The sequence below is a fragment of the Scyliorhinus torazame genome, chromosome 14 (genome assembly GCF_047496885.1).
Source record: "Scyliorhinus torazame isolate Kashiwa2021f chromosome 14, sScyTor2.1, whole genome shotgun sequence".
In the NCBI taxonomy this organism is placed as follows: Eukaryota; Metazoa; Chordata; class Chondrichthyes; order Carcharhiniformes; family Scyliorhinidae; genus Scyliorhinus; species Scyliorhinus torazame.
Window position 1 is genome coordinate 191,891,117 of NC_092720.1, and position 16,663 is coordinate 191,907,779.

At 46.1% G+C, this 16,663-nt stretch overlaps 1 protein-coding gene across 1 annotated transcript in view; it reads right to left on the reverse strand.

Annotated features, from left to right (window-relative positions):
* LOC140389103 (uncharacterized) overlaps positions 1–16,663 on the reverse strand; it is a 383,180-nt gene that overhangs the window by 162,529 nt on the left and 203,988 nt on the right. Inside the window, exons 35-37 of the mRNA XM_072473262.1 lie at positions 16,214–16,249; positions 13,501–13,527; positions 5,640–5,675 (exon numbers count right to left, since the gene is read on the reverse strand). Coding sequence (XP_072329363.1) covers positions 5,640–5,675; positions 13,501–13,527; positions 16,214–16,249 — 99 coding nt within the window. The remainder of the gene's footprint in view (positions 1–5,639; positions 5,676–13,500; positions 13,528–16,213; positions 16,250–16,663) is intronic.

Sequence of the window (16,663 nt, forward strand, 5' to 3'; positions counted from 1 at the left end):
AATGTATAACGAGGCACCATTGGCGAAGCAAACATTTTTACTGCCTATTACTAAATCCCCGTGAGAATATGATGGTGAACGAGTTTCTTCTGCCGCTGCAGTACATATGGTGTGGGGTCATCCAAAAAGCAGTTAGGACTGGAGCACCAGTACCTGGAACAAGCAACACTGATTGAACGGTAGTTCTGTTCCAAATCAAGATAGTGCGTGGCTTGGAGCAGGACGTGAAAGTGCCGGCGCTCCCAGTCGTCTGCTGCTCCGGTTTTTCTGACTGGCAGAATTCGCTGGTGAGTTTCATCGAAACATCGGAACAGAGAAAATAGGAACTGGAGGAGGCCATTCGGTGCTTTGAGCCTGCTTCGCCATTCATTATGATCATAGCTAACCCTCCAACTCACTAGCCCAGTCCCCCTTTCCCCCCGTATCCTTTGATTCCCTTCACCACAAGTGCTATATATAATTGCTTCTTCAAAACGTACAATATCTTGGCCTGGACTTCCTCCCGTGCTAAAGAATTTCACAGGCTCACCATTCGCTGTGTGAAGAAATTTTACCTCACTCTGTCCTAAATGTCTTATGGCCCTTAGTTATGGACACAGCCATTATCGGGACGTCCTTCCTGCGTCTACCCTGTCGAGCTTTGGTAGAATTCTATGGCTTTATATGAGATCCTGCCTCATTCTCCTGAACTCCAGCGATTAAAATCGTGACCGATTCAATATCTCCTCATATGTCAGTCCCACCATTCCAGGAATCAGTCTGGTAAACCTTCGCTACAGTCCTTCTGAAGCACGGCCATCCTTCCTCAGATAAGGAAACAATAACTGCACACAATATTCCAGGCGTGGCCTCACCTAGGCCCTGTAGAATTGCAGCAAGGCATTGCTGCTCCTGCATTCAAATCCCCTCGCAATGAAGGGCAGCATGCCATCTGTATTCTTAGTCATCTGTTGTACCTTATTGCTTACCTTCAGTGACTGGTGTCCTAGGCCACCTAGGTTTCGTTGCACATTCCCATCTCCTGATTTATGGCCATTCAGATAATAGTCTGCCTTCTCGTTGTTGCTGCCAATTTGGATAACCACACATTAATCCAAACAATACTGCATCCACCATTCATTTGCCCACTTGCTCAGTATGTCCAAATCACACTGAAGGATCTCTGCATCCTCTTCCAAGCTCACCCTCCCATTCAGCTTGGTGTCATCTGCAAATTGTGAGGTATTACATTTATTGCCACATCTAAATCATGAATATACATTGTGAATAGCCGGGGTCCCAGCACGATCCCTGTCGTACTCTACGAGTCACTGCCTCCCAGTTTCAAAAAGACCCGTTATTGTGTATTCTCTGTTTCCTGTCTGCCAACCAATCTTCTTTTCACCTTAATACACTATCCCCAGTACCACAGGCGTTAATTTTACATGCTAACTTCTTAAGCGGGACAAAAGACTTCTGAAAGTCCAATAGGCCACATCGACTGGCTCCCCCCTCGTCAACCCTACTAATTACACCCTCTAAGAATTCCAGTAAATGTTTCAAGCATGATTTCCCCTTCATTCGTCCATGCTGACTATGTCTGATCTTGCCACTCGTTTTCGAAGTCGTCAGCTTTAAACGCTTTGATGATGGATTAGCGAATTTTACCCACTACTGATATCAGGTACACTGTGATGTGGAGATGCCGGCGTTGGGCTGGGGTGAGCACAGTAAGAAGTTTTACAACACCAGATTAAAGTCCAACAGGTTTGTTTCGATGTCACTAGCTTTCGGAGCGCTGCTCCTTCCTCAGGTGAATGAAGAGGTATGTTCCAGAAACATATATATAGACAGATTCAAGGATGCCAGACAATGCTTGGAATGCAAGCATTAGCAGGTGATTAAATCTTTACAGATCCAGAGATGGGGTAACCCCAGGTTAAAGAGGTGTGAATTGTGTCAAGCCAGGACAGTTGGTAGGATTTCACAGGCCAGATGTTGCTTCCATCACCACCTGCTTCAGTCCCAGTCTAGGAGCTATGTCCTTTAGGACCCGACCAGCTCGGTCTGTGGTGGTTCTGCCGAGCCACTGTTAGTGATGGAAATTGAAGTCCCCCACCCAGAGCATATTCTGAGCAGTTGCACAGGTGCTAAACATGGAGGAGTACTGATTCATCAGCTGATGGTGACCTGGTGACCGGTACGTGGTAAACCTTGACCATGTTTAAGCTGAAGCTATGTGATTTCCTGGGTTCCAGAGTCTATATTAAGGACTCCTAGGGCCTCCACCTCCGCTGTGCCTGCCATGCCAGTAAGACAGGAATGGTAATGGTGGTGTCGGGATCACTTTCTCTAAGGTATTGTTCTGTGAGTCCAACTATGTCAGGCTTTTGCTTAACTAGTCGGTGGGACAGGAGCCAGATGCTGGCAAGGAGGACTTTGCACGGTCGGCAGTGCTGGCGTTTCCATTGTAGTTTCCGGTCCCTTCTTAAATGCCATTTCATTCCTTTTTTGTGTTTTCGTAGCGATTGAAAACAAGTGAGTGCATTTCTGTGGGCCCGGAGACACATGCAGGCCAGACCAGGTAAGGATGGCAGGTGTCCTTCCCTAATGGACACTAGTGAACCAGATGGAGTTTTACAACAATCGACAATGGTCCATGGTCATCAGTAGCCTTCTAATTCCAGGTATTCTGTTGAATTTCATTCCATCACCTTCCATGATGGGATTCGAACCCCGGTCCCCTGATCCTTATCATGGGTCCAGCGGCAATACCATATGTCACCGCCTTTCCATTCTACATTGATGTCAAAAGCAGTCACTCCCAGCTCACCTCCTGGGTCAGCTCTTTTATCTATCTTCGGACTAATCCTCTAAGAATGCCAGCAGTTGAGTGGCCCTGGCGACTTCCAAACTAAGCGTCGTTGGAAAGCTATTGCTTGAGAAAGCTGTGTGTGGCACCTTCGATCACTTTACTGACAGAGCGGTACCTTGCTGGGTTGACTTTATTGTGCTTTTTGTGTACATGATTCACTTGGGCAGTTTTCGACATTTTCAGCCAAATACCAGTGGTGTTGCCACACTGGAAAGGCTTGTCTCAGATCTTGTTATGAAGCGTAAACATTCTGTGCTGTTGCTAGAATGTGATCTGGGTCCATCCTTTCATTATATCACATGGAGTGGATATAGTTAGCTGAACGCTGATATCTGTGACAGGGGGTAGCTCAGGAAGTTCCCGAAATGTGTCATCCATTTGCTACTTCTGACTGAAGATTGTTGCAAATGCTTCCTCCTAATTTTGTATTGATTTGCTAGGCTCTCCCAGTACTGCGGATGGGCATATTTGTGGAGACTTGTTGCCCCCACCTTCAGATAATTTAATTACCCAATTTATCCACAGGTGACCAGGCTTTTCACGGTCTCGTTTAGCATTAGATAATTGCCAGGGGGAGCTAGTTTAGGCGCTGAACCAAAAATACTGTATCAGTGCTGCTAACATCTATTTGCAAGAACTTTATTCCCATGCATTTCTGGAAATCTGCTAAGGATCGAAAATTTGGAACAATAGAAGTGACGGCAGAGGTGCTGTAGGGCTAAGGTGATGTACACTGAGTAACTTGGATCGACCCTCCTGAACCAAACAACGCCCAGATGTTCTGGTCACATAGATAGTCACCCTTGATTGCGGTTGAAACCGCATCCCTGGCATTCCCAGCCGGAACAACTGAGATGTCCTGTTTCATTTCAAAGAATTTGCCGTGTTGTGGGCAATTCTCTTTTCATGGTTTGGCAACTTAAGTTGGTTTTAGTCAAGCAAACACGATTTTGAATTTGTCTTATTAGTGTATTAGTAATATTACTGTTCACGCAATGCATTAGAATTGGCCCTAAGATTATTGTAATACGAAGTGTCGGGGTTTTCGTTTACTGTTTTACACAATAACGTTTCGAAATGTTAGTAAAGCAATTAGACTTTTAAATGCAATGGCATATTTACTATCGTGAACAGATTTCTCGAAAACTGTGAGATTTCTGAATGTATGGGATGTGTCGATGGAGAAAGTACGTGGAAGTATCCCGGTGTGATTTTTCATTAAAATACTGTAAGACATGCTTAGTGTCAAAAAAATTGTGGATTACACTTATCAAACTATTAGACTTTCGAATTAATTTATTATACTTAAAATTGTGGTTTACTTAGCTGATTTCAAATTATTAGACTTATTGTGCCTGCCTTGCAGATTGGTATCACAATTGATGAATTCGAATTTCACGCATCTCCTCAAGAGATATTCGATTTCTGAATGGATTGTTTGCACATCTGCTCTGAAGTTGAATGACTTATGAATGCCTTGACAGATTGTATTGTTGGTTACACAGTTGTTCTGAAACCATAAGACCTCCGAACGCATAGTTTATTTCACCAACTAAAATGTAATGGAAGTGAACGCAGTTGCTGACATTATTTGAATCACAGAAGGGATTACCAGTGGACTAGTGATTCTGGCTCGTGGCGTGAGCTGAACGGAATAAGTGTCCGAGGAAGATGAGTGGTGGGTGAAGTTGAGTGATGGATGGTCCAAAGATATGCACGTTAGATGGGTTGGCCATGCTAAATTGCCCCTTAAGTGTCTAACGATTATGTGATGTTACGGGGCTCGGGCGGGGAATAGGCCTGGTTGCGCTGTTCCTTCGGAGGATCTGTGCAGACCCGCTGGACCGAATGGCCTCTTCTGCACTCTAGGTATTCTATGGTATTCAGTGATTCTATGGTGGTGATGATTTGAGTTGGATGGGTGGAGAAATCGTGCTTGCTGGAGGAGTGCAGATTGGAGCAGGGAATGGGGGTTTTGGGGGCAATTTTGGTGTTAACTTTTCAGCGGGTTTATGTTTCAATACATTTGAGGACGTCCGATGCGTAGCCACTGTTGGTCACTTTCAACTCCGGTCCACTAGTAGTGATTAACAGCGTAGGAATCGGAGAGTAAACCTGTGGGCAATTTTGTATATTTCGCCCAAGCATTCGCCCATTCTTGTGTCCGAGGCTTCAATGAAGCAGCCCGGGAAACGTAAGTCGCCCATTCGGAGTTTGAAATTCCAGGGTAACAACTGCGCATGTGTCCACCTCGAGAGTTTGGGAGAGGCCCGCATGAACATTCCCACTTTTGCGATACGAAAATCAAGCCTAATGCCCACAGAGAAAAAGGAAAGCATAAAAAAGTGTGAAATGGCAATCGGTTTTGTAATAATTTTCTATTTACGCCCTGTTTAAAATTATGCGGTGTTCTGGGATTGATGGGCAGCAATGCAGACCACCAAATGTCATTCTCACTGAAAAGGATGCCTTGTGTTGGGTGCTAGCGCAAAAATATAATCGTCTCAGCCCTGTCCAGAGTGAAATTGCAAAGAAAATAATTGCCAGCATTTGATGGGAATGAGAAAGGGAAATAATGTTGAATTTCAGGCTCGGAAAGTCCAATTTTAAATAATAATTGCTGGAGATCTAAAGCGACAAGTTCAATTTCGTACTATTGCACTAATTCAAAATGTTGACGTTTTTTTCTTCACGCACAAAATTGATAGCTATTATATTTACAAAGATGATCGGCTTTTAAAATACAAGTGCATTTATGATAGAACCAATTGCTGTATTTATTTACCTAAAGTTTGGAGGGTGGATTTCAGTTTTCCTATTTCTGGAAGATAAAAGAAAAACTTTTGAGAGTTATGTTAACTTAATACTGATCCATTTTCATGCATTACGGTAAATTTACTTGCATCAACTAATAGATAAACGACGTGCATTATATTTTTATGGACCCAACAATGATCGATAGCATCAGTTTTCACGTGATAATGGATAGTGTGGGCACTAAACATCCAATTCGTTTTTGCACTTGGCTGGATGAGCGAATCTTCAACAATATCGCACACGCCAATAAAGTTCAGGAGTATGCTTGGTTGGCACCCTAACGTTAAATATTCACTTCCTCCATCAAAGGCGCAGAGTGCAAGAACTGTGCACATCGGCATGATATAGACACATTTCTAACGGTTCCTTCGACAGAAATTTCAAAACAAATACCCGCAGCGCCTGAAAGAACAAGGAGAGCATCCGTCTCGGAACACACTCACTTGCAAGTCCACACACGACACTGACTTGGAAAAACCGAGGTTTTGGGCTTTATACATGGTATACATACAGAGGTACACACAGAGAAACCAAAAAAAATAAAATCCACCAAAAACTAAAAAAAAAACAAAGGGAGGGAAAATAAAAACAGAGGAAGTATGTATACAAAGACGCAAAAAAGAAAAACATAATTACACATGCCAGTAAAAACAAAAGTGGTGGGCTTTCTCCCCCACTTCGTTTCTCTTTTTTAAATATACACAACAAGCAAAACAAAACCGGGTGGAAAGGGCCCCGAATGTCACTTGCATCCCTTGGTCTGGTTTCTTCGTTGCTTTGCCCATTTGCCCCAGCTTCGGCCGCCTGTCAGTCCTTCTTCCAATTATTTATTTCTCTCTTTTGCCTTGCTGTGCTTGTTGTGTTCGTTGTCGTTTCTTGTCCTCTACCCCCAGTTTGCATTCCCTTATTTTTCCTCTTCTCTGGCTCCCGTCTGTTGTTCTCCTTCCCTCGTCCTTCCTCCCTCCATGTACCCCCCCTCCCCCAGCCCCTTTCCTACCTCCCTTCCCCCGCCTCCTGCACCCTTCTTCTTTGCTACTCCCCATTCTTTTCAGTTGTGTTTGGCTAATCCGTCTTGCACTGTACCTCCCCCCCCTCCATATCTTGGCTAATTTTCCCTGGCTCTTGGCTGCTTGTTTATTAACTTGTTTGTTTGTTGGCCACAAACAGGTCCCGGAACATTTGGGTGAATGGCTCCCATGTTTTCAGGACGCCTCCTTCGGACACTCGGATCGGGAATTTGACTTTCTCTGTGTGGAGCAATTCCGACAGCCAATCTGAAGCTTTAGTTGGTGCTGCTGACCGCCACCCTCCTCCCCATGAAGAGATCTGTCTGGTCTGATACTCCGAAGACCGCCATTGTCGGGATGGCTTCACTCTCACTCCCACCACTTTGGGCATTGCCTCGACAACGGCTGTCCGACAAAGGCAAGACCAGAACATGTGGGCGTGGTTGGCCATGCCTCATTGGCACTGTTCACCGCTCTCTCAATCAGACGTTCATGTGTGCCGCTGCAGTTTCCGCCTCTACATAGAATGTCTGCATGCAGTCATTCTTGTAGTTGCTTCAGTTGTGGTGGTCGCATGTACGTCCTTGTCTCCTTCTATAGGAAGTTTTTAAGCTGCAGTTATCTGAGTTTGTTGCCCTTAGGTAGCTGGAATCTCTCCGCCAGTTCGTCCAGTGTTGTGACCCTGCCGTCGGTGTTTACGTCCTTGACTGTCAGTGCCCCCCCCCCCCCCCCGCCCGCCTGGGTGGGGATGTGAGTGCCGCCGTGGCGAGGGAGCGGGCCGTGCACCAACTCGGTTTCTGGCTCCTTAATCCATCCCATTACTCTTCCTGCTGTCGCTGCCCAGTGTTAGTACCGCAGGTTTGGTAGGGATAGCCCCTCCTCTACTGGACTTTCTTTTATGTCGACCTTCTTTAGATCCTAGCAATCTTCCCTCCTCCAAACAAATGCTATGATTAACTTGTCCCGTGAGGTGAAAAAGGCCTTGGGGATATTGATCGGGATGGATCTAAGTAGGAAGAGGTACCTGGACGGCATGTTCATTTTGATCGTTTGCCCTCTCCCCACGATGGAAAGTGGGAGTGTGTTCCATCTCTGCACGTCCTTTTTGACTTCCTCTATCACTCTGGTCAGGTTCCACTTGTGAACCTCCGTCTAGTCATGAGCGATTTCGATCCCCAGGGAGCGGAGTTTGTGTCGGGTTTGTTTAAATGGCTGCTGCACCCCCTTGCGGGTTAAAGATCTCGCTTTTACTCATGTTGAGTTCGTAGCCCAAGAAGGCACCAAACACTTTCTGGAGCGCAATGATTCCTTTCATGCTGCTTTGTGGAACCGACATGTAGAGGAGCAGGTCATTCGCAGAGAGCAAGACTCTGTGCTCTCTGCCTCCCCTTTGGATCACCCTCCAGTTCTTTGCTTTTCTGAGAGGGATCACGAGTGATTCGATCGCTAGGGTGAACAGCAGGGGGAACTTCGGGTATCTCTGCCTGGTGCCCCTGTGCAACTGGAAGTACTGGGAGATGGTGTTGTTTATCCATATTCTCGCCATGCTAACGTTCTACAGGAGCCTCACCCAAGAGGTGAAGGCTGTTCCAAGCCCGGACTGCTCCAGTTCCTCTATGAGGTACTTCCATTCGACTTTTCTGAGTCTTTTCTGTGTCCAGGTAGACGACCACCTCAGGTGTTCTCTCCCTGGATGGGTTCATAATCACATTCAGCAGACGCCTGATGTTCGACGTTAGCTGTCTACCTTCAACAAAGCCCGTTTGATCCTCCCCGACCACCTCTGGAACGCAGTTCTCCAGCCTTTCAGTTAGGATCTTGGCCGGTATTTTGGCGTCTACGTTTATTAGTGGGATGTGTCTGTACGCCCCGCAGTCCATCGGGTCTTTGTCTTTCAGAAGTATTCGCGGGAATGAGGCCCGTGCAGTGTCGGTGGCAGTGTGCCCCTTGCTAGCGAGTCTGTGAACATCTCCCACATGTGCTGGGCCAATGCTGTCGAGAATATTTTATAGAAGTCCGCTGCGAATCCGTCTGCTCTGGCACCTTCCCCACCTGCATGGAGCAAATACTCTGCATGATCTCTCTCAGTTGCAGTGGTGCTTCCAGGCCTCGTTTTCTGTTCTCCCCTACAACTGGCATGTCTATTCCGTCGAGGAGCTGTTTCATACCCGAGTCCCCTGATGGATGCTCTGAGGTGGACAGCCCCCGGTAAAAGACCTTCAAGGCGTTGTTGATCTTTTCTAGGTCTGTTTCCAATGTGCCTTTGTTGTTCCTAATTTTTGCTATCTCTCTAGTTGCTGCCTGTCTTCTCAGCTGGCGTGCCAGCAGGTGGCTGGCTGTGTCTCCGTGTTCGCATAGGGTCCCCCGTGCCTGTTGGAGTCGGTGTACTGCTTTCCTCACGTAGAGTAGGTCAAAGTCCATTTGTAGCTTTTCCCTCTCCGCTAGGAGCTTTGCCAGGGACTTCAGAGTATTTACGGTGTACCTCCAATATGGAGTGACCAACTCTGTCGAGCCGCCCTTTCGCCCCTGTCTCTTCGCGCTTTATTGGCAATAACTTCCCTTATAATCACGCCTTTAGCACACCCCAGAACGTGTGAGTGAGACCTCCCCGTTTTGGTTGCTTTCCTTGTACTCAGCTATGGCCTGTGATACCCTCTCGCTGAAAGCCATGTCGGCCAGTAGGGCAGTGTCCAACCTCCTTGTGGGGCATTGGGCCTTTCCCGTCACCAATCCACGTTCATATAATGTGTAGCGTGGTCGGGGATTATGATTGCAGTTCCCCTTTGACGATCCCTGGAAGAACCGATTTCCCCAACACAGCGAAGTCGATCCTACAGTATACGATGTATACTGAGAAGAATGAGAACTCTTTCTCCCCTGCGTGGGTGAGCCTCCAAGGGTCCACCGGCCCCATCTGCTCCATAAAACTACCGAGTTCTTTCGTCATGTTAGAGCGTTTTGGGGTTTGGTTTGACATATCTGTCTTTGGGCGCTGTGCGCAGTAAAACTCCACCCCCCATCCCCCCCCCGCCATGATCAGTCGGTGCCTCGCTATGTTGGGGAGTTGTGTTTTTTTGATGAACTTCGTGTTGTCCCAGTTGCGAAAGCACATGTTGATGAGTACTACCAGTACCCGGTCTAGTGCCCCGCTGACCATGACGCACTACACCCACCCCGGGCCCGTAACTGTCTTTGTCGCCTTAATCATCGTCCTCTTATTGGTCAGTATTGCTACCGCCAGCCCTCGTCCCGTAATAGGAATAGTAGGTCTGTCCCACCCAGCACGTCCTTACCCACAGTCGGTCCTGCCCCCTCAGGTGTGTCTCTTGGAGGAAGAATTTGTCGGCTTTAATGTTTCTTTGATGGTTGAAGACTCTGCATCTTTTCACTGGGCCTTTGAGTCCCCTGACATTCCATGTGACTATCTTGGTGAGGGGGCTTTGTCCCCCTGATCCTGTGGGATTAACCCTACTTACCTGATGGACGCATCCCTGCAGATCGGCGTTTCCCTTTGTTAGGGAGCGGTCCAAGATGGCCGCTGTCAATGCTCTCCCCATGCGGTCAGATCCCTGCACTCCGGGGCTTCACTTTCCCAGCGGGCGCCCGACATGGCGGCGAACTATGCGTCCACCACGTGGGTATGCTCCTGCTCTCTGCGATCTCCCTTCGTCCATAAACCGTACTAGGTGGTTGCTTGCAGTGTTTCCTTGCTCTGGACCCTAGGTTGCGGCCCTTTGTAGCCATAGTGCCGCTTTCGCTCTGGTCCTATTTCAACTCCTTTCCCGATGACCCCCATCCTTCGCCTTTCCCCTCTTCCTCCCCCTTATCCCCACTTTCCCGCGCTCCCCCCTCTGTTCCCCTTCCCCCAGCTCATACCCCCTTTCCTCCCCCGTCTCCGCTGTGCCTCCCCCTCCTGCCGCCTGGCGGCGCTGTCCCCCGTGTCGGGAGTTTGCCCCAGCCTTTCTGTGTTGCATGCTCACGGTACTAGCTTTCCCACTAGTGTGGTGACTCCGCCCCCGCGAGTTACTGTCTTATTTTCCTCTCGCTCGCTCTCTGTAGTTCCTACGGGTTCTTCCCAGTCTTATCCTGCATTCATCTCGCTCACCACTCCGTTTTCCCTTCTCCGCTGCTCTCGTTCTCCCGAACGAGGCCACATTCTCCCACGCGAAGTGGTCTCTCAGGTGGTGGCTTGCTGCTTGTCGCTCAGGATATTGTTTTTTCTCAGGGGATGTGCTTCCTTTCCTCCCCCCACCCCCCGCATTCCTTGCCATGGGCCCCTTATCGTTTCCCCTGCTATCGCTGTTCCAGCTCGCGCTCCACGACGAACTTGTCTGCCTCGGCAGGTGCTGTAAAAAAGTGTTCTTTCGTAGGTATGTGAGTCAGAGCTTTGCTGGATACTGCATGCCAAAGCGTATGCCGTTCTTGTACAGTGCTACTTTCGCCCTGTTAAATTACACCCGTCGCCTGGCCAGGTCAGCCCCAATGTCCTGGTATATTTCATTCTGTGTCCCTCCCAGCTGCAGGTCTTGGACTGTCTGACCCAGCGTAGGGTTCTTTCTCTCTCCTGGTACCGGTGCAGTTTGGCTATTACTGCACTCGGTTGCTCCCCGGTTTGGGTTTCGGGCTCAGCGACCGGTGTGCCCTGTATATTTCTTGTGGGTTGGGGAAAGTTTCCCTTCCCACGAGGTTGCCCAACATCTGAGCCACGTAGCCCGTGGGGTCTCTGACATTGATTCCCTCTGGGAGGCCCAGAATGCACATGTTTTTCCCCCTTGAACGTTTCACCTGGTCCTCAACGTTACCCGTCAGACTGGCCTGCGTCGCGTCCAACCTCGCCACCACTTGCTCCAGCGCCATGAGCCGATTACCCTGGTCGGTTCTGGCTTTCTCCATGTCCTTGATGGTTACCTCTTCGGCTTCAAGTCTCTTTTCCGCTCTGCTTACGGCGAGCAGTATTCCGGCCAATGTCTCGGCCAGCATGTCCTTCACTACGGCCTACATGTCCGCTTTTATCTCTGCTTTTATCTCCGGCTGGTGCTCCCTTAGTGCCTCCGTGAAGGATGCCTTCCAGCTCCCACCCGGTGCGAGAGGGGTTTATTCGTGGCTGCCTTGCCCTTGTTGCTGCAAAACTTGTGCTCCGCCGCCTCGTGCGCTGGTCGGCTCATCCGAATGCTGCCGTTCCTGGCCCCTTCCACTCCTGCTCTCTGTTCGGTCCCTCATCTGGATTTTTCCGGGCAATGTTTCCGTTTATTCCGTCTCGCTTTCTTCCTTCCTCCAGCATCCGAAGGTTGGGGAATTTGGTGCTGCGTTTTTTGTTGCGATGTTTCGCTCTAAACTGGCTACTTTTCGGATCCACGGGAGGAGTGCCACTTGATACGAAGCTGCTCAGCACATCGCCGTCACCCGAAGACGCATCCACCTACCGTTGATGCATTCCTCTTCTTGTGATAGCTGTCTCTCATTACCAAAATGAACTTGCGTGGGGTTTTAATTTGCAATTCTGAATTTAAAGATTTGCGCTTAAAAACACATCTTCACGGAATTATGGTGGTCGAATTTGAGGCGTTAAAGCGGGTTGTAGCAGTTTAAAAAATCAAACAACTTCTCCTTAAACGAGAATTTCTCAATAAAGGAATCACCCAAACCCTAACATCAGTGTACAGCAACCAACCAGGAAGAGTGTAAAATTACCCATGCGCATTTCTGGCCTCCCTCCTGGCCCACAAGCTTTGCTGGGTTCCGTACCCTGGGCCTCCATGTACGCCTCAGCCACAACCACGGATAAGCTTTTTGCGCTGCAGAGACTGACAGAGCTTCCGGTCTATTTGAATAACAGGCAGATCTCCAGGTCGGGTTTCTTTTCAATCTGGAGATGAAATCAGACCCAGTTGTTTTGACTAATTGGAGGGTGGGCTCGCAATTTTGGAACCGACTTTTCTTTGGGATGGCGGGCGCAGGGAAGTGCGGTGGAGTTGAGCAGGATGCCACCACAACATTCCACAAATGTCTTATTCACGGAATGCTGCACCACAGCCGGAGCTTTTTCGCAGTTGTAACCTTGAACTGTGGCGAACCCTGCCCTCTCCTCCGAACATACTGATTCACATGGTGCAAGATATTGAAGAAGAACAGGTGTGTAATCCTCGGAGTCCTGGTCATAGCAACATTCCTTTGGTGCCGGAGCGCGAATTACGCATGACCTGATCATCAGCATATTGTTGTTTCAATAAACTTTATGTGCACACATCTGTTTTGTGTAAACAATGATTATGCTTGTAAAGTGCTTTGCGGTTCTGATTGCCTTTGGGAAATATTGTGGCTTTGAAAGTTGAAATATAAATGCACATAGTTCTCTTAATTTTAGTTTGTTGAAATGTGAGATTTACAATTATGTTACATTGTTGTCTGAATTCTCATCATTGTATTTAGACAGCAATTAGACTGCAATTTATGTATGTTACAGGAGGATAACTGCAGGTGACTTTACAAAATCTTGCAGAGTTTTTCATGCCTTTCCAGTACGTATAATGCTGAACTAGTTTCGTTTAATTCCTCCGTGAAAAACTGATTGCAAATAAAAAGTGCATCTTTTTTACATTTGTTCGCTCATGTGGGAAAATAAAAATAATCCACAGTCTTTTGGGAGTTACGTTGGAAATGCTGACGACTTTAATTTGTTCTTTTGCCAACAATGTATATCACCAACACACACGAATGCTGCAAAATCTTCTAAGATATGAATTGAAGATGTGGTTACCAACGTCGTAACTCAAATGAACGAGAAGTTACCAAGTAATTGTAGTAATTAAAATCTTACTAAACCTGCGGTTTTGTTCGACAGTCGGTTTTCTAAAATGAAATGCAGAATAACGAATGTTTAAACATGCTAATCTTTCTTGTTGTCATAGGACATAGCCATCACTGCCAATATCATCACCGATAGAAATTCTTCAATTGTCCTGTGAAATGTTCTGTTCAGTCTTGAAGAGCTGCTGGAGGGGTGTGGGGAGTGACAGAGGATTTTAGCCCAGTGATGTTGAATGCCCAGGTATACATTTCTAAGATAATATGGTGTGTGCCTTGATGGAGAGCTTGATATTGGAGATTCACCTTTTCGCCTGTTACCATTATTCTTGAGGGTGTGAAGGTGGCGAGTTTTCAATGTGGAATTGATGCGATCCTTTGATGACCCTTTGACAAAACCGATTTCACGACACTATCGGCTTGTGCCTTGCAGTTGGTAGGAAGACTTTAGGTAATCGGAAGTTGAGATATTCGGCGCAGGAAGTCGAAACTATGACGTGACGTTAGGTCACATCACTTATGTGACTGGTCTGGTAAAGCTTCTGAATAATGATTATAATTGATGGTCAGGAACCGAGCAATACTAATAACGGCAAATGCCAATTGGAGATGGTTACATTACCGCTGCTGAGGTTTTTGTTGAAGATCGCTTGTGTTGCATAATTGTGGCTTTTTAACGCATGTCAGTTTGTTGTCCAGTTTTCCACATTGGTAGGAACGGTTAGATGTTTTGCCGGTGTCAGGAAATAAACTGAAAACTGTGCAGCAACTGGCGCTGTAGGGAGTATCCCATTTCATAATATTTAAGAGGTGAAACGTTTAGTTTTAGGAATCAAAGTTGACTTGTAAGATAAGATTTAAAATCACTGGCTTGGCAAATGCGGGAAACACCTCTATCAGAATTGACATTGAACTGATAGTCCGCATTTACATTTAGAGGTCAGAGCTGAAAGTGTGAAAATACAGAACCATGTGCTATTCTTTGCCGTTATTTTATAGGTACAGACGAGATGCCTACCGCTGTTTTAAGAGTCACGAATTAGACACTTAGTTATCAAAATAACGAAGTTCAAAGCACATTACTAAACACGAGGGTTCATGATGGAACCACAAAGTCTGGACACAGTGTCATGAACTCAAAATATCTCATTTGTTCATGTCGGTCCAGAAAAAGAATGTTTGATTTTGATGGTAAATGTTAATTAGTTTAATAGTTTGCAGGAAACCTCTGTTACCACGGTGACAAATGATTCATGGTGAAGCCTTGCACGGAACTCTTGAAAGTTTTCTATTTAATTTTGGTCGAAAGTTTATAAGGTTAGAGCTAAAAGCATCCAAGTTTGTGAGCGTAAGCCCTGAGTTTAGATTGTAGACGAAGGTTCTTAGCCAACAGCCGGTAGAGCATCTGCAGATCTGGAGATCAGAACAATGATCTAATCTGCGCAATAAATGCTGGAGTTGAAATGTCCCAGACCTTAGAAGCGAACCGTGGAAAAGTTGCAGTTAGCTCAAATAAGGGGATAACTAGTATGTCTGATAACTAGACAAATTAGCTAGATGTGTTTGAATGTTGGGAACCTGCGATGGGGCGTGGCGGGGAGGGGTGGTGGTGGGGTTCGCGGGGCATGGGACGGTGGGTTGCTGACATAACAAAAGACGCATTGTTGCTTTGGGTGTCTTAGTTTAAAGTGTCTGTGTTTGAGCTTATTTGTATTTTCCATATAAGGTGCACTAAAAGTATTTACATAAAATTGCGGTTTGAAGAAGAGAATACGGACTCGGAACATTAACTCTGTTTCGTTCTGCTCAGATTTTGCCAGGCCCGGTGGTTTCTTTCTAGCCTATTCTATTCTTGTGCAGGTTTCCATCACGCGCAGTATTTTGCTTTTACTTTATTTAATGTTTTCTAACTTGGTTCTCATAAGAAAAAAAAAAAATTGTTTTGACCTGTGGAATATTGACTTTTCATTCCACCAGTAAACAATTGGGCATTCGAATTTATCCTTAAAGATTGCAAGTTTCCCATAGGTGTCGCAAACGCCTTCATCCCCCTGACTGATGTTATTGATGGGAGAGATTTCATGGAAGCAGAGGGTGTTTTTACACTGGACAGTCCTCATAGAAGCAACTCCAGAAGCAATGTCCTGGGGTGGAGGTGAGAGGCTTGCAACAGTACAGCCATCGTTTTTGTCGTGCCAACCTACACAAAAGGGGAAATTGTGCCCTCATCGGCTTTTCTGTATGGCATTCAAGTTAAGAAAACATCATGAAATAAACTAAAAGCAAAATACTGCGGTTGCTGGAAATCTGACACATTGGTTTCATCGTTAGTAGTAGTCCTTCATACTAAACTCAGCTCGATAATGCCTCAATTTAAGGGAAGTCATTTCACCTTCCTTATGAAATTGAGCTCTTTAATCTAGGCCAAATTATGGAGCAAGGTTTTAATGAGATCCGTAACCGTTCTGTTGATAAATTACATGTTTATTTACCTTTCAAGTCGTAGAAATAAATGATTGCTGATAATTTGAAGAGCGTACAGAGAGACGCAGACATCTACATTCGACATTACATGAAGAAAACGAGCATGTTTATTGTCATTTAATGGCATTACCAAACAATAGCAATAAAGCATTTGTCAACAGTGAACTGTTATGTTGCAGAAGACAATTTCAATAGAGGATGTCAAGCTCTAGATTAATCTAAATTAACTTTCGATAACCTTGCTCACCTTTATCTTGATGACTCAGAAGTGCAGCGTTCAATGCTGTTATCAAGAAAAAAAAACAAGAGATTAAGTACCCAAAAGTCTGTAGCTGACATTTTATGGCAGAGCACCGGAAGTGTGCAAACAATCTTTGAGATACATATTGGGACAAATAACAGGAGGCAAAACTGTACACGAATAATGTTACTATACTGAAATATGTTTCTAGATCAATAGAACGTTTCAAAAGTTGAATTGTGTGCCATTGCATAAATCATATTAATAAGAAAACCAAAACTATTGTTAAATGACGAATCATCATATTTTATTTAACCAAAACAGAAAATACTGGACAATCTCAGCAGGTCTGACAGCATTTGTGGAGTGCTGTGGAAATACACCTGACGTTTCGAGTCTATCCTTTGTAAAGCTCGAGAACTGAAAATGTGGTTCGGTTTATACTATAGTGGAGGG